We start from the raw sequence: 18,154 nt of genomic DNA, 5'->3' as shown, positions 1-18,154 counted from the left end.
CACAGGGATTCGAACCGCCAACCTTCTGATCAGCAAGTCCTAGGCTCTGTGGTTTAACCCACAGCGCCACCTGCGTCCCTCAAGTGTGCTTACCTGCATTAAATATGTTTGCAAATAACACACCATAGATGCCAAAAATCCCAGCAAAATAATTCAGAGGAGTACAGTGCATATAAATACATGTCAAAAGAACACATTCTAATTCTTAAATGTAGTGGCTTTTACTTTTTTTTTTTTACAGATATGCATGTCTGATAAATTGAAGTACATACGTTTGAGAAATGTTTTTGCCACCAGGTGGCACTGCAGTAGTCCATAATAAAAAGGCTGTTTTCTATCTAGCAACTCAGTTTAGCAAAAACATTTCAACAAAATATTGCAACTATTCTGAAAAATAAAGGAATATTAACAGGAATAGGTGGTGTTAACCAAGTGTATCCTATATTTAAATTATCTAAATTATTGTCCCAGAGAACCGTCTCACACGCAGTTATCCGGGTCGCATTCTTTTTCTTCATTCAGCTCTGGGCAGGGTATTCCATTATTGGCCGGCTGTAGACGTATATACCGAGTTCGTCTTTTAGTTCCTAAATGTCCACACGTGCCTCTGCAGAGGCCCCAAGAAGACCACAGCGATGTCTCACAATCCAGGGGAGTTTCTGCAATATACAGGAAATTGATAAAGCAATAGGAGTCTGCTTCAGATCTAGGAGCCAAGTGTACATGAACCATATCAAGCATCCTGCCCCCATGCTTGTCTCTCAAGGCCAGGAGAAGGTGATGGAAGCTTCCTGCTTTCCCTCAGCTATGTATGCTGACAAACTGTGGTTAATTTCAAACAAGCCAGGTTTAAACCATAGGTCTCTGACAATAAGTGGGGATAGTCCTGGACCACAAGCCTTGCAAGCCTTTAAAAGTAAGCACCAGAACGCTCTGAGTGCCAGCAGAGTTGTTCAAGATCTGGTGACTTGTATTCTGGTGACTTGTATTCAACTAACTGAAATTTCCAAATATATGAAATAGTCTGTCTATGGGGAGAGAGAGGAGAGAGAGAGAGAATTTGCTGAGTTTGGCTTATTTCCTCTAGTCCAGAGGTCGGCAACCTTTTTCAGCTGTGGGCCGGTCCACCGTCCCTCAGACTATGTGGTGGGCTGGACTATATTGGGGGGGGGATGAACAAATTCCTATGCCCCACAAATAACCCAGACATGCATTCTAAATAAAAGTACACATTCTACTCATGTAAAAACACCAGGCAGGCCCCACAACTAACCCAGACATGCATTTTAAATAAAAGGACACATTCTACTTATGTAAAAACACACTGATTCCTGGACTGTCCGCGGGCTGGATTGAGAAGGCGATTGGGCCACATCCAGCCTCCGGGCCTTAGGTTGCCTAACCCTGCTCTAGTGATCTGTTCTAACATCTCTTTTGATCTCTCAGTTCACTGTTTCTCATAGCAGTGGTCTATAGTCCAAGGTTTGCATCAGGCTTCCTGTCTTAGCTGCAGTCCCGGCTGAAGTGAAAAAAGATTTAGAAATTTGGTCGAATTTGAAGCTTTCCTTGTTGGGTCGAATTGCAGCCATAAAGATGAATGTATTGCCTAAAATGTTGTTTTTGTTTCAAACTTTGCAAATTTTGGACAAAATGGATTGTTTCAAGAAGTGGCAGAAAGACATTTCTAAATTTGTCTGGCAGGGCAAGAAGCCTAGAATAAAATTTAAGATATTAACTGATGTAAAGGAAAGAGGTGGATTTGCCCTGCCAGACTTCAAACTCTATTATGAATCAGCAGCATTTTGCTGGTTGAAAGACTGGCTGCTTCTTGAGAACACAGACATTTTGGATCTTGAAGGTTTTAACAATGTTTTTAGGTGGCATGCATATTTGTGGTACGACAAGGTAAAAGCACACAAAGCTTTTAAAAATCATATTGTCAGGAGAGCACTGTTTAATGTTTGGACTAGATATAAAGATCTACTGGAAAATAAAACTCCAAGGTGGTTGTCACCAATGGAGGCTAAGGCTCAGAGAAAACTTAATATGGAGGCCAAATGGCCAAAATACTGGGAAATTTTGGAACAAGAAGGGGACAGACTGAAATTGCAGAGTTTTGAGAAACTGAAAGATAAAGTGCGAGATTGGCTTCATTATTACCAGATAATGGAGGTTTATAATTTGGACAAGAAAGTTGGTTTCCAGGTGGAAAAATCTAAATTGGAAACAGAATTGCTAGAATCCAAAACTAAGACTTTGTCAAAAATGTATAACTTGCTGCTGAAATGGAATACTCAGGATGAGACGGTTAAATCTGTAATGATTAAATGGGCACAAGACGTTGGACATAATATCATGTTTGCTGACTGGGAACAGTTGTGGACCACCGGGATTAAATTCACGGCATGTAATGCCTTAAGAGAGAATATTATGAAAATGATATACAGGTGGTACATGACCCCAGTCAAGCTTGCAAAAATCTATCATTTGCCCGACAACAAATGTTGGAAATGTAAGGGAAATGAAGGTACATTCTTTCACCTTTGGTGGACGTGTCCCAGGATTAAGGCTTTCTGGGAAATGATATATAATGAATTGAAAAAGGTATTTAAATATACCTTCTTGAAGAAACCAGAGGCCTTTCTCTTGGGCATGGCTGGCCAAGTGGTGCCAAAGAAGGACAGAACTTTCTTTATGTATGCTACAACAGCAGCAAGAATACTCATTGCAAAGTATTGAAAGACGCAAGATTTACCCACTCTGGAAGAATGGCAGATGAAACTGATTGACTGTATGGGACTGGCAGAAATGACGAGCAGAATCCGTGACCAGGGAGAAGAAGAAGAAGAAGAAGAAGAAGAAGAGTTTGGATTTGATATCCCGCCTTTCACTCCCCTTCAGGAGTCTCAAAGCGGCTAACATTCTCCTTTCCCTTCCTCCCCCACAACAAACACTCTGTGAGGTGAGTGGGGCTGAGAGACTTCAGGGAAGTGTGACTGGCCCAAGGTCACCCGGCAGCTGCATGTGGAGGAGCGGAGACGCGAACCCGGTTCCCCAGATTACGAGACTACCGCTCTTAACCACTACACCACACTGGCTGAAGAGTCGGCTGAAGAAGATTGGAAAAAATTTAAGGACTATTTACAGAAATACTGTAAAATTAAGGAAAGTTAAATGGTGTTGGATTGAAATTGAGTGGTTTCTAGCTGTAATGATATAAAGGAACATAGATGGGGGGAAAAAAGGGTTTGAAAAATAAGGTAATGTCATAAGCTGTAATGCTTTAAATGAAGGATTTGCTGAACAAATAACCTTAATTGGGATACAAGGAGGAGAAGTATGAGGAGGTCTGAGAAATTTGTTATTTAAAAGTATGGTTTATGAATTTTATGTCTTTTTTAATGTTTTTGTTTGCTCTGTTTTTGTTTGTTTGTTTAAAAAAATGGAAAATCTAATAAATATTCTTTTTTTAAAAAAATAGCTGCAGTCCCTTCACTCTCAAAGTTAAGCAACAGTGGAATACATTGTAGGCTCAGAAAGTTTTCTTTTGAGGTTGAATCCTGACAAGACAGAAGTGCTGTTTTGGGGGACAGGGGGTGGGCAGGTGTGGGGGATTCCCTGGTGCTGAATGGGGTAATTGTGCCCCTGAAGGATCAGGTGCACAACCTGGGAGTCATTTTGGACTCACAGCTGTCCATGGAGGCGCAGGTCAATTCTGTGTCCAGGGCAGCTGTCTACCAACTCCACCTGGTACGCAGGCTGAGACCCTACCTGCCCGCAGACTGTCTCGCCAGAGTGGTGCATGCTCTGGTTATTTTCCACTTGGACTACTGCAATGCGCTCTACGTGGGACTACCTTTGAAGGTGACCCGGAAAATACAACTAATCCAGAATGCGGCAGCTAGACTGGTGACTGGGAGCGGCCGCCGGGACCATATAACACTCAACCTAGTATACTGAAGGAGCGTCTCCACCCCTATCGTTCAGCCCAGACACTGAGGTCCAGCTCCAAGGGTCTTCTGGCAGTTCCCTTACTGCGAGAAGTGAGCTTACAGGGAACCAGGCAGAGGGCCTTCTCGGTAGTGGCACCCACCCTGTGGAACGCCCTCCCATCAGATATCAAGGAAATTAACACCTATCTGACTTTTAGAAGACATCTGAAGGCAGCCCTGTTGAGGGAAGTTTTTAATGTTTGATGTTTTATTGCTGTTGGGAGCCTCCCAGCATGGCTTGGGAAACCCAGCAAGATGGACAGGGCATAAATAATAAGTTGTTGTTGTTGTTGTTGTTGTTGTTGTTGTTGTTGTTATGAACTACTGGACAAACTATGAAGATTCCTAAGAGAATATGAGCTAAATTCTTTCACTTTCTAAAGGTATAATATGCATAAATGATTGCCTTGAACTTCCTTTTTAGGAAATTCCTAGGCATGGAAATCCTTGGCTCAAACAACCATTGGTGTAAGGAAAGAGTTAAGGCCCTTGAAAGTTCACTCAAGCACCAGAATGCATGGGAATGATCAATTATGATGCCAGTGTCAGCTAACTCTGACTGAACATAAGCAGCACTGGGGCTGAAAGTCCAAGAGAAAGTGTACATGACGTGTTGCAAAATTTGCTTACTTCCTCGGTGGTGATTACAATTTCCATGCTGTTTGACATGTGGGTGAATTTGTAAGCACCTTAACTAAACGCTTACTAAAAAGTATAGGGACCCCCTGACCGTTAGATCCAGTTGCAGATGACTCTGGGCTTGCTGCGCTCATCTCGCTTTACTGGCCGAGGGAGCCGGCGTACAGCTTCCGGGTCATCTGGCCAGCATGACTAAGCCGCTTCTGGCAAAACCAGAGCAGCGCACGGAAACGCCGTTGACCTTCCTGCCGGAGTGGTACCTATTTATCTACTTTGACGTGCTTCCGAACTGCTAGGTTGGCAGGAGCAGGATCCGAGCAATGGGAGCTCACCCTGTCACAGGGATTCGAACCGCCGACCTTCTGATCAGCAAGCCCTAGGCTCTGTGGTTTAGACATCCCCAAACACTTACTAGCTAAAGGTAAAAGAAACTTCTCAGATGGACCAGGGGTGTTTGGGAGAGGACCTCTGCCCTAAGGTATGAATGAAGCAGCAGTCTGTACAGTTTTTAATCAAAGTAAAGCAGAGGCACTAATGGTCACTCTTTCATCAAGTCAAATAATTTAATACACGCGCTGAGGGCTGGTTGCAGAAAAGCCATCCTTCCACATGCCTGTGGTACCATTGCACAACCTGCAGCTTTTTAAAATCAGCTTTGCGCTTTGTTGTGGCTGGTCATATGAATGTTCAGCGGGCAGTGGCAGCAATCTGCCAGCAGATGTGTGGCATCAGCATAAAGCACTTCATGTGATCTGCCCGATCAAATTCCACTTTAGCCAGTACAGTGGTACCTTGGTTCTCAAATGCCTTGGTTCTCAAACGCCTGGGTACTCAAACACCAGAAACCTGGAAGTGTTCCAGTTTTCGAACATTTTTCGGAAGCCGAACGTCCGATGCAGCTGTCGGCTATTGTTTCTGGAACACCTGCACCAATCAGAAGCTGCACCCTGGTTTTCGAACATTTCAGAAGTCAAATGGACTTCTGGAACGGATTAAGTTTGGCGCTTTTGTTATTGCTATTTATTTTGCGTTTTGGTTTTTGAGGCTTTTTTGGTTAATTTGTTTTTTGTGACTATGTGGAACCCAGTTCAGCTACCCAGTTCAACGTTTCCCCTTTTTTAAGGGAAATTCCCTTATTCTGAATAGGATTCCTCGCAAGAAAAGGGAAAAGTTGACAGCTATGCAGCTTCTGATAGATTGACTGTGTGACTGCGGAAGTGGATAAAACCCCCCCATCCAAACATTGACTATTTTATTTTTTATCATCTACATTGATTAGTGCTTCCATTTTATGGATCAATGGTTTTGTTAAGATAGTAAAATTCATGTCAAATTACTGTTTTAGGGGTTGTTTTTAAAAGCCTGGATTAATTCGTTTTGCATTATCTTTGGGAAAGCGTGCCTTGGTTTTGGAACGCTTTGGTTTTGGAACAGACTTCCAGAACAGATTAAGTTTGAGAACCAAGGTACCACTGTAATCCTTTGGAAGTAAACTTCACTACCACTTGCAGAAGGGAAATTGTGTGGGAAACTGTAGTCAAGCATAACTAGCAAGCGGAGGGCTGGTTAGTGCATGAAGGGGTTAAGACCACAAAATTGCATTCCTAGGCTCAGCTGGGTAACATCCCTCACCTGGAAGAAAGTTAATTTCCCTCCTTTGTTTGTTCTTTCTTCACCATGTGAACTCACCAAGATAGCTCACTACAAACTCAGACCACGTACTTAGAGCTATTTCACTATATTTTGTATCCCAAGATTTCTGCCTACAGTACTTGCTGCTGCATGGAATAACATGTGAATCTGACCTTCTGACCTTCAGTGTTTGTAAGTAAAGCATTCAAACTTACTAATGGTATGGTCTGTTCATTGTGAGAGGGATAGAATGGGGAAGCATCATAAGCAGCTAGAACAGAGTATTTAAAAGGTCTGTTATTCCCTTGCTTAACTTTGCTGCATGATTCTGTGTTTTTAAAGTCTGTTGGGGGCTCTTTTTTTGCTGGAGAGTATGTTTAGCCTTAAGGGATGCGGGTGGCGCTGTGGGTTAAACCACAGAGCCTAGGACTTGCCGATCAGAAGGTCGGCGGTTCGAATCCCCGCGAAGAGGTGAGCTCCCGTTGCTCAGTCCCTGCTCCTGCCAACCTAGCAGTTCAAAAGCATGCCAAAAAGTGCAAGTAGATAAATAGGTACCGCTCTGGCGGGAAGATAAATGGCGTTTCCGTGTGCTGCTCTGGTTCACCAGAAGTGGCTTAGTCATGCTGGCCACGTGACCCGGAAGCTGTACACCGGCTCCCTCGGCCAATAAAGCGAGATGAGCACCGCAACCCCAGAGTCAGTCACGACTGGACCTAATGGTCAGGGGTCCCTTTACCTTTACCTTTATGTTTAGCCTTGCACTTTGGATCTAGGGATCCAGCCAATTCTTTTATTAATTATCCCACAGGGATTATCTATATAAATCTATTTTTGCCATTTCTCCCTATGATCTCCCTGTGCATTCATTTTTTCACATTACATACTTACTTATAGCAAAACCGTCCACGTTATCCAAGTGTTAAACACTTACCTGAAACAGAATCATCAATTTCATTCCTGATTGCAGTCACATTGGGCTGAGAAGGAGGAAATCCTAGTTTGCCTCTTTTCACTTTTATCATGGTTACTCGAGCGATAGGTGGTAATTTTTTAAGCTTGGGGTAATAAAACGAGTTTGCTGGGTGACTAGGAGAGGAAGAAGTGATCTGTGAATTGAAACATGTATACAAAAGATACCAATTTAGTATCACAAAGGGAATCTGCAGCAAAATGTTGCAGTGCGGGTTGCTCCTGCGCAGGGTTCCACCGCTTCCATTTTCTGTCCCATCACCATCCATCATAGTTCTGCACCCATTGAACACGCTCAGTTCTCATTTTCCCCTAAAGGTTTCTTTTTTATCTTTTACAAATCTTGGGGTTCCATCAAATCTGCTGGTGAATAGATGGCACATTTGGGCATCTATTTGGGCATAAGGACAAACAGTCAGAGAACTATTAGTATAGCTCTCAGTGTAGATTTGGCTCTGGCCAAATATATGCCAGTCTTGTGGTCTGGGCAGCCCAAAACCTCTGTTATGTACTGAAGTTCTCACCCTGGGCCAGCAGGGGGATACTGTAGATAGTTATGCAAATAAGGGATCGAAAGTGACGTTCAGTGATTGGATAGTTTTAGAAAATTGTTACAGTTACATTGTACTGGAGCTCTATATAAGCAGGCTGACTGAACCCTTCAGTTCAGTTCTGTTCTGGCCTGTGAATAAACAAGAGCTGTTTGAAGAATCGCTGTGTCGTCTGATATGTTCACCCACAACTTAACAACCTCCATGCACACTGCCCAGGATTGTGCCCCAGAGAATGAATGAACCAATGAATCTTTATTTGCGTCAGCCATCAGCCATAGCAATAAAACAAAGTTACGATATGCAAAGGATAGAAATAAAAAGTCAGTTATATAAAATACATTTTGGGGTTTTGAATCACTAGTCAAATGGTGGATCTTATTCTGATTGCCCCAGCTAAAAACCTTTGCTGTCACCTGCTCATCTTGATCTGCCAAGAGAAAGGACATTGTGGGAGACCCGGAACAGTCAATAAAAGAGGGGTGATAATCTCACTCCTCAAGTCTTTATAAAGAGTGCAAGCCAGAAGGGCATGCGCCACCGATTCGGTACTGCCAACTCCACAGGGACATAAGCGTTTTTCGTGTGGCATCTGTTGGAATCGCCCCTCAAGTACAGCCAAGGGCAATGCATTCAATCTTGTATGAAGATTGTAAAGAGTAAAAGTGTTGCACCCCAGAGAGGTCACTTCGATGTGTAGAAGGCAGCATTTACAAGTTCTAAGCTCAACTTAGATGCGGGTGACGCTGTGGGTTAAACCACAGAGCCTCTTGGGCTTGCCAATCAGAAGGTTGGTGGTTCGAATCCTGACAACGGGGTGAGCTCCCGTTGCTTGGTCCCAGCTCCTGCCAACCTAGCAGTTCGAAAGCACGTCAAAGTGCAAGTAGATAAATAGGTACCACTCTGGCGGGAAGGTAAACGGCATTTCTGTGCACTGCTCTGGTTTGCCAGAAGCGGCTTAATCATGCTGGCCACATGACCCGGAAGCTGTACGCTGGCTCCCTCGGCCAATAAAGCGAGATGAGCGCCGCAACCCCAGAGTCGGTCACGACTGGACCTAATGGTCAGGGGTCCCTTTACCTTAAGCTCAACTTGATTGGCATAAGGTATGAGCACTACAGGTTGCCTTCCATCAGTGAGAGAGATGATTGTGTTTCACTGGTCAGCTACTGCCCTCATTAAGCCAGGCAGGCCCTGGTCAACACAGTGCTGACCCACCACTGTCCACCTACTTCAGTGGGTGCTCTGAGTTCAGAGTCTCCAGCTAGTTGATGTCAACCCCAAAGGTGCACCCTTTCATTGTCTCCCAAGACAGATGGATGCCCACAATCTCAACATGCCAACAAATGCCAGTGAACCAAATTGTACCAATTTGAACTGAACCGGGATTCAGCCAGAGTGGATAGCAGGAGCCCAGGATGGCCCTGTGGCAGATCCACCCAGGGTAATCCAGAACTATCAAAAGCAGGGGGCAGGGAGCAGTTGTAGGAGATAGAATACAACCCCCTACAGCTACTCATCTGTGCCTCTTTTGCAGCAAACACAGCTCCACAGTTCATGCCTCTATGTCAATGGGGGCCAAACCTGGCCCTCCAGCTGTTTTTGGACCAAAACTCCCATCATCCCTAGCTAACAGGACCAGTGGTCAGGGATGATGGGAATTGTAGTCCCAAAACAGCTGGAGGGCCAAGTTTGGCCACCACTGCTCTATGTGAAGAAACAAGAAAGCTCTTGTTTTGCAATAGGATTTCTGGGGATCTGTCATTTCTGGATCACAAGCTGGGTTCAGTTCTGGGATTGGCTGACTCTGGTCTGGACCAAATCTGGCCCAATCCAGATTTACAAATCAGGGTTATAAATCAGATCAGGGATGTCTGCACAGCTCTAGTGGTTTTATTGTGGTTTTCTGATTGTTTTTTGTTGCTTGGTGCAATGTGTGTGTGAAGCTTGGTGAAAGTGTTTCAATAAATATATAAAACAGTTTTTAGCCAATAGCAAAGCTGTACCTGAGGTTGCACCTTTTCCGAAGTAGCCGGCAGCTATTGACAAAGTTGCCTGCTTCTTTCGCATAGTAGGGCAATGTCTGAGTGGCCTTGTTCACACATCACAGTAAACCATATTAATGTCAACATGTCAGTCTTAACCACTCTGTTCCTGCCTGCTAGAGTACAGGTGAAACAAACCATGCTTACTGTTCTGTCTGACCTGGGGATCATGGTTTGTTACACTCTGAACAAACCATGATCTGTAGTTAAAGTATGTTCTTGACTTATTAATCATGGTTTGTCTGAGCAACAAACCATGCTGTAACATGGTTCGTTTCTCACCTGTAGGAAGCCAGTCAGCAGAAGGTTTTTCAAAAAGGCAAAAATGCTAAGAAAAACACTATTAAGTATGTGCATTCCAAGGCCATTAGTAAAGGGTTTGCACCTGCATAAACAAATTGAATTTTTTTGGGGGGGGGGAGTGCCATGAATTTTAAGAATTCAAAACACCAATAAGCTCCCCCTCACATTGTATCCTATGGATGGGTTGCATGTTACAGCCTAAGAATGGCTTTAGATGTGAAATTTTGCTGTTTCCCTAAAAACAGGTATCAATGTGCAGACCTCTGAGCATGGCAGGGAGCACCATGTAGAAAGAAAGAAAAATTAATTGCACCTGTTTGTTGCGGCAAAAAGCTCTTGCCTCTGGAATGCTCTTTTAAAAACAGCATTAGAGAAATGTCAAAAGAGGGGTAGAATTTGGCAGGGACAGGAAGAGGGATTATTGATCGTAAGCAGCATAGCCTGCCCTCCAAAGAGATACTAGGCAGTTTTAGACAGCAAGATGCAAAAGGATTCAGATAACTGCAAAGGGGTTTAGAAGGGGGGGATATAATCCATAGGTTTGTGGAAACAAGGGCCAGTGTGGTCTGAAACACCAGATTTGGGATCTTGGCAAGGAGTAAAACTGCCGCAACTTGGCTGTCAGCAGACAAGGTGCCAACTGCAGAATATGCACTGGGTTTGAGAGTTGGGCTAGTGATCAACTTGTTCTGGAGTCACACAAAAAACCCATACTTCATGGCATCACATTTGACTGGGAGCCTACATACACAGACTTGTGTGCATCGCTTGATGCCCTCGATTGCTAACTCAGAAAGTGAGGAGGAATTAAAGAACCTTTTAATGAGGGTGAAAGAGGAGAGCGCAAAATATGGTTTGAAGCTCAACATCAAAAAAACGAAGATCATGGCCACTGGGCCCATCACCTCCTGGCAAATAGAAGGGGAAGAAATGGAGGCAGTGAGAGATTTTACTTTCTTGGGCTCCATGATCACTGCAGATGGTGACAACAGCCACAAAATTAAAAGACACCTGCTTCTTGGGATAAAAGCAATGACAAACCTAGACAGCATCTCAAAAAGCAGAGACATCACCTTGCCAACAAAGGTCCGTATAGTAAAAGCTATGGTTTTCCCAGTAGTGATGTATAGAAGTAAGAGCTGGACCATAAAGAAGGCTGATCGCTGAAGAATTGATGCTTTTTAATTATGGTGCTGGAGGAGACTCTTGAGAGTCCCATGGACTGCAAGAAGATCAAACCTCTCCATTCTGAAGGAAATCAGCCCTGAGTGCTCACAGGAAGGACAGATTGCGAAGCTGAGGCTCCAGAAAAGACCCTGATGTTGGGAAAGATGGAGGGCACAAGAAGAAAGGGGACAACAGAGGATGAGATGGTTGGACAGTGTTCTCGAAGCTACCAGCATGAGTTTGACCAAACTGCGGGTGGCAGTGGAAGACAGGGGTGCCTGGTGTGCTCTGGTCCATGGGGTCACGAAGAATCGGACACGACTAAACGACTAAACAGCAGCAACAAAAATCAGGAGGTAGTGAAAGAGGCTTATGTGATTTGACCTCTACACAGATGTCCAAAGAATGTCTTTTGTTGTCGTTGGCATCCGTCTGTCTCGAGAGACAATGGAGTGCGCCTCTGGGGGTGAAGTCGAACCACTGAGATTCACAGCACTTGCTGTGGCTGCAGAGACCAGTAGTAACGCATAACTGCTCCCTCCCGCGTTGTGTTTGCTGGATTAGTGCGCCAAAGTGACCTGCCAGGTCACTTCCTGAGCAGTGTGTATGGAGATCCTGGGCCAGTGGTTCTCAACCTGTGGGTCCCCAGATGTTGTTGGACTACAACTCCCATCACCCCTGCGCTCTGGCCTTGCTAGCTAGGGGTGATGGGAGTTGTAGTCCCAAACATCTGGGGACCCACAGGTTGAGAAAGGCTGTCCTGGGCTGCTCACATGACAACATCCCAAAGATATCCCTTAAAGCAGCAGAGGTTTAGAACTAGAGTTTTCCCTCTCCCAGATGAGTTACCTTCCCCTGTTGATGAGCCCCATCTGCCCCACACTTCCCTCTACAGCACATGCAGAAACTGCCCAAAATATAGACATCGTAGAGACTGAGGGACAGAGGAAACTGGCATGATCTCAGCCTCCCTGGCTTAAGTCAAATCTGCGTAAAGCTCTTGTGTGTTTTGGGGATTTTAAAATTTTATTAAGATGCATCTATAATGGAAAAAGTGGAACTGGGAAGGCGGGGGGGGGGAGAGAGACACCCCTGATTCCACCATCAAGGTCTTATAGAAAAATAATTGGGTGAAAAGCAGAGTTCCTGTATCATTAAACGTTAAGGTTTCTATATAAATAATTTTTCAAAATATAAGCCAACAGTCAAATAATGCCAGCAAATTTAATTTCCATATTAGCTTTCTTTTCACTAGATTTCATTATTAGATAACTAAGTTGAATTAATTGAGTAAGTAGAATTGATTAATGTAGATTAATCAATTAAACAATAACTTTGATTGGGTCGCTTCACACTTCTTTGACGGAACATCCCCACTACAAAGCAACGCAGCAGAGCATGGTTCAGCTGAAATGTGGAATAATAAAGTTATGGCACAGCATGTCCTTCTGCTTAAGAAATGGGTCAGACAACACTGAGTACAGGTGTGCTCAACATATAAAAAGGTAAAGCGACCCCTGACCGTTAGGTCCAGTCGTGGTCGACTCTGAGGTTGCAGCGCTCATCTCGCTTTATTGGCCGAGGGAGCTGGCGAACAGCTTCCGGGTCATGTGGCCAGCAGGACTAAGCCGCTTCTGGAGAACCAGAGCAGCGCACAGAAACGCCGTTTACCTTCCCGCCAGAGCGGTACCTATTTATCTACTTGCACTTTGACGTGCTTTCAAACTGCTAGGTTGGCAAGAGCAGGGACCGAGCAACGGGAGCTCACCCCGTCATGGGGATTCAAACCGCCGACCTTCTGATCAGCAAGTCCTAGGCTCTGTGGTTTAACCCACAGAGCCACCCGTGTCCCTATGCTACCATCACAATTATGGCTGTGATATAAAATAATGATCACACTAATGTTGAATGGAATTTTGTGTTTGACCAGTCAAGGAACGGCTTAGAAACTTACCTCTGTGACAGGATCCTGTGGGATAGTTGCAAAATTGGGGGAGGAAAACGTGAAGCCGCTGTCAGTGCCAGCGTCATATGGGAAAAGATCCAAAGATACTTTCTGTTTCCAGTGGTCTTTTTCACACAGATTTAAACTGTCAATGCCCACGAACCAGTCAGGGCTGGGCACAATTCGCACTGCAATGGACACCTAGCAATTAAAAAAAAGAAAAGGCTTACTTCAGAACCTGAATTAAGCACGTTAGATTAATCCTCCTTCGATTATTACACCACAACTTCACATGTAAATAAACCAGTGTAACAGTAATATCATAACATACCCTCCAAAGTTTCTCCGATGGAAATAGGGATGTCCTATTCAATAATCATAATAAGTTGATTATTTATATGCCACCCATTAAACATTTAAAAAATCCCTATACAGGCTGCCTTTAGATGTCTTCTAAAGGTTGTATAGTTACTTAGCTCCTTGGCTCAGGAGTCGCATAACTCCATACCCTCCAACATTTCTCTGATGAAAATAGGGATGTCCTAAGGAAAAGCGGGACATTCTGGGATCAAATCAGAACCCAGGACGCCTTCTGTAAATCCAGGACTGTCACCGGAAAATAGGGACACTTGAAGGGTCTGTCGTAATCCTGTTTTAGAAATAATCTACTTTATTTATTTTTATTTATTATTGCATAATACGGCCCTTTCCCACATCACACTTGGCGGCCTCTTGAGCAAAATATATTAAACTCTGTGGCGCTTATATAAGAGACTCTTCTTCAAATAGTTTCAGTCATGCGCATATTGGGCTGTGTACAAAGCTATTTGTGCAGGAGTGGAGCAGACTTCTTATGCGATGGGACGTTTTCTTCCTCTCCTCCTCCCGGCGGTCTCTGCTCCACCCTCAAAATCTGCAGTGGGTGAAAAGAGGAAGGTGATGTCTGCTCACACAATTCCACCCATGCTTCCAAGAGTTGCAACCTTTGATTGATGAATCAGTTAGATGGCTCAATTGACCCTCAGGCCTATACAGGAGAAGGGGGGCGGCTGGATACACTTGTGATAGGCCTTGGAGGGCTAAGTTGGTTGGGGGGGCCCTGCCAGGTACCTGCCAAACTTAGGCTGTCATGCCAAGAACGCCCTGTCAGTGGTAGACCTTGGGCTTTCAAATTTCAGCAGCATCCCATGCACGGCCTCTTGCGCTCCATTCTGAATTGTAGTTGTGGCACTCCCATGGCTCTAGAAAGTGAAGGTAAAGGACCCCCGAATGGTTAGGTCCAGTCAAAGGCGACTATGGGGGTTGTGGCGCTCATCTCTCTTTCAGGCCGAGGGAACAGGCGTTTGTCCACAGACAGCTTTCCGGGTCATGTGGCCAGCAGGACTAAACCACTTCTGGCGCAACGGGACACCGTGATGGAAACTAGAGCGCACGGAAACGCTGTTTACCTTCCCGCTGCAATGGTACCTATTTATGTACTTGCACTGGTATGCTTTCAGACTGCTAGGTTGGCAGGAGCTAGGACAGAGCAACAGGAGCTCACCCCGTCGCGGGGATTCGAACCGCCGACCTTCTGATCAGCAAGCCCAAGAGGCTCAGTGGTTTAGACCACAGTGCCACCCCAAGGTTCTATGCCCAGCATGACCAATCTGGTTGCACTTTCCTAAATCTTCCACTGGACCCGTACCTCCCAGCTGACTGGGGACTTAATGTGCTGCTAGACTTTGATAGTAAAATCTGGACCTGTGTTACTGCGTACGAGCAGATTAGGATCTGATTAGGCGCTGCCTCCACTGCAGTGGCGCATGTCCTGGGCTGTCGGAGCCATGTGTCTGGTGCAACAAACTGGTTTATCTGAGCTACCTTGCTCTTATGTAAACAAGCAGGCTGCTTTTTTTGTTTGAGTTTATAACTTTATTCTAACAAGACTCTCGCCCCGGGCATCACACAAGCTCTGCATGGGCCTGTTGACACCCCAATAAATTGGCCAACACGGTCTTTTCTTTTCTTTTTAAGCCTGTATTTTAAGCCTGTATTTATGCTTTTGAATTATGGTGCTGGAGAAGACTCTTGAGAGTCCCATGGACTGCAAGAAGATCAAACGCATCCATTCTTAAGGAAATCAGCCCTGACTGCTCACTGGAAGGACAGATCGTGAAGCTGAGGCTCCAGTACTTTGGCCACCTCATGAGAAGAGAAGACTCCCTGGAGAAGACACTGATGTTGGGAAAGATGGAGGGCACAAGGAGAAGGGGGCGACCGAGGACGAGATGGTTGGATAGTGTTCTCGAAGCTACCAGCATGAGTTTGACCAAACTGCGGGAGGTAGTGGAGGACAGAGGTGCCTGGCGTGCTCTGGTCCATGGGGTCACAAAGAGTCGGACATGACTAAACGACTAAACAACAACAACAACACTTATATTTTTTAAAAAAACCATACGAAGGTAGCAGGAACCATCTTAAAAGAGGCATTCCCTCTGCGGACAAACACACAACGACATGCCTCTCCTCAAAGGTGCTTGCTGTGACGTACACTTCTAAACTTTAAGGATGGCTGGTTGTTGAAAACCATTGTTTTAATTGCATGCAATTTTGGGGGGGAAACAACTGACTGAATAACACACTCGTTTTAAGTAACTGACTTCCATTTCTTTAATCGGGAGATGGCTCTATTTTTTATTTATTTTTTTACAAAAAAATAGGCCAATGAGCATTTTCCCTACTTACCAGCGGGTGTCTGGGGTGGACCTCCAAGTCTGCGGCCGTTTGCCCCGTGCCAGTGGAAATGGCAGGAGCGGAGAATATTCCGTGAATGCTTTGGATTTTTTCCCCAGCTGCTTCTATTTCCTTCATTAATGCCCAGGGTTCACCTCTTTCGGCAAAGTCACGCATCCCGTTGCTGGCAAACTCGTTCATTTTCCACATGTTGTAGTCAAAGTTATGGGCAGCGCCTGTGGAAGGGAAGACATTGCAGCAGGCAGGAGTCTGGTTTAGATTTGCTTAATAATATACTGTATGCTGTTCTTCTCCTCTCCTTCTGAAGTGGAACAAGCTATGTTTAAAGAAGTAAGGTATGCTGTTTACTTTAGCTGCAGCAAAATTGGAAACAGAAGCTAGCTGGAGAAACCAGCCCCACATTGTATAACACTGAGCTTGCTGATAGCGCATGTTTGGTCTCTCAGTCATAGGAACTTAGACGTAACTTGATAAAAAAAAAAATTAAGAAAAGATGGTACGGTTTTTAGAGAGTTAGCTTGCCTTTAGTAACTGCACGATCTTGACTTACCCAGAAGTGACGACCATTGTGCTGGAGGCCTGTACAGAGGGTATTGCTTAGGGAACGATGCTTGGCTCCACTTTCCTGTGAAAATAATGGTGTACCTTGCAAGTTCTTCTGCTGTGCAAACAGAATCTTCCTGAAGAGGCAAACAATTAACAAAGCTCAGAACAGTGAAGAGCAATGCTATGATGATTCTATAGGAGCTGGAGACAGGGGTCAAGTTTTCCATTTCCTCGCCTGTGCGGAAAACCCTCCACGTTCGTCTCTGTGGGTTAAATAAATGAAAACTTAGACTCTGAGCATGCAGAAAGTCAACTGCTAAAAACGCTGCTGCATTCAAGAATCATAAGACTTTCGAATAAGTTGAAGTTGTAACAGTACCCCAAACAAATGTTTCCGATTGGAAAATGAAACATGTTTCTGGCGATGTGTTTTTTCAAGATCCGTTTACAGTTTTGCTTTTTCAATCTTATTGGAACCACATCTTGGCCCAATTATGTTAGCAATTGTTTCGGTGCGTATGGTATATATGTTTTAAAATATTTAGTTGCACGTCATTTTGCCCAGAGACATACTTCCTTTGAAAATTGAGTTTAAAAACGGCTTCATGGCACACAACACTGTGGGTCGGAGTTAGTACTGTACATGCAAATTTAAGGCATAATCTAGCTGCTAGGTCCCATAATAGAGAAATTAGGAGGGGGGCACATTTTACAAGGTATTAGGTAATAAAACACCAAACTATGATTGTTTTAAACAATAACTTTTAACATTATTTTTAAAACTTCTTTACTTTAAGAATTGGACAGAATTAAAAACAGCAGCTAAGATAGTAGGAATGTACATTAGTAATACATACAAATATTTCACACTTACTGGGTGGTGTTCCCTGTGACGCCCTGGGAAGTGAAGAGCCCTTGCTTGTTCTTGCAGCTGAGCAGTTCTGCCACAGAAAAGGAAGAAACCAGAGTGCTTGCTGCTATTTATGCCAGAAGTTAGGTCCCTTTGGTCCAAGGCTGATTGCAACCTTTAGACTAGATGAGCTGAATGCATCTTGTCCTTGTTTGAAACGTTTTCACTGTTTCATGAGAATTAATAATAAAAAAAACCCTATTAAAATTGTGGTGCTGAACAGATAAAACAAGATTTTAGAGAACCTTACGTTATTGCCATCAGTTCAAGGTTTCTGAAGACTGTACATTTCTTTGTTCTTGTTTTCATGCCCCGAAGCTAAGGACAAAGTGCTTCCAAGACAAAACCTTTCTCGCGGAAGAGTTTTAGATGAGAAGCACATTTTTGCAAGTTTTATTGGTTGACAGATGGCTTTTTCAAGTCTGGACTGAAAGCACTCCCCTCTAATTCACCCATATGCACACGTCTCAGCTGGAAGAAGAAAACCAAAGGTGCCTAAGGAAAATATTGTCGCTACAAATATGCTTTAGGGAAGCAATTATACGCTGTGTACATTTTAAGTGCTGTGTACTATCTGGAGAAGCTCTACAAGACATCCTTGTTTGACAAGGTGCCACTAAGACGCCCCTCTGGAAAAAGTGTCACAGTTGTCATGTTTCAAATAAACTTGTAACAGAAAAATAAATAAATTATATATAAACTTTTGCTATAACTTAAAG

The 18,154-nt window shown here is 44.2% G+C and overlaps 1 protein-coding gene across 1 annotated transcript; it reads right to left on the bottom strand.

The window, feature by feature from the left end:
- Positions 1-202: 202 nt before the first annotated feature.
- On the bottom strand, positions 203-17,824 carry LOC128413618 (spondin-2-like). Its single transcript, XM_053387783.1, has 6 exons — positions 17,400-17,824; positions 16,530-16,788; positions 15,971-16,194; positions 13,253-13,444; positions 7,195-7,369; positions 203-659 (listed from the first exon to the last, which is right to left on the bottom strand). The coding sequence occupies exons 2-6, from the start codon at positions 16,750-16,752 to the stop codon at positions 481-483; spliced, it is 993 nt and encodes a 330-aa protein (XP_053243758.1). The 5' UTR covers positions 16,753-16,788; positions 17,400-17,824; the 3' UTR covers positions 203-480.
- Positions 17,825-18,154: the final 330 nt, after the last annotated feature.

The sequence above is a fragment of the Podarcis raffonei genome, chromosome 5, assembly GCF_027172205.1.
Source record: "Podarcis raffonei isolate rPodRaf1 chromosome 5, rPodRaf1.pri, whole genome shotgun sequence".
Taxonomy (NCBI): Eukaryota; Metazoa; Chordata; class Lepidosauria; order Squamata; family Lacertidae; genus Podarcis; species Podarcis raffonei.
This window is presented reverse-complemented; position numbering and strand designations above follow the sequence as displayed.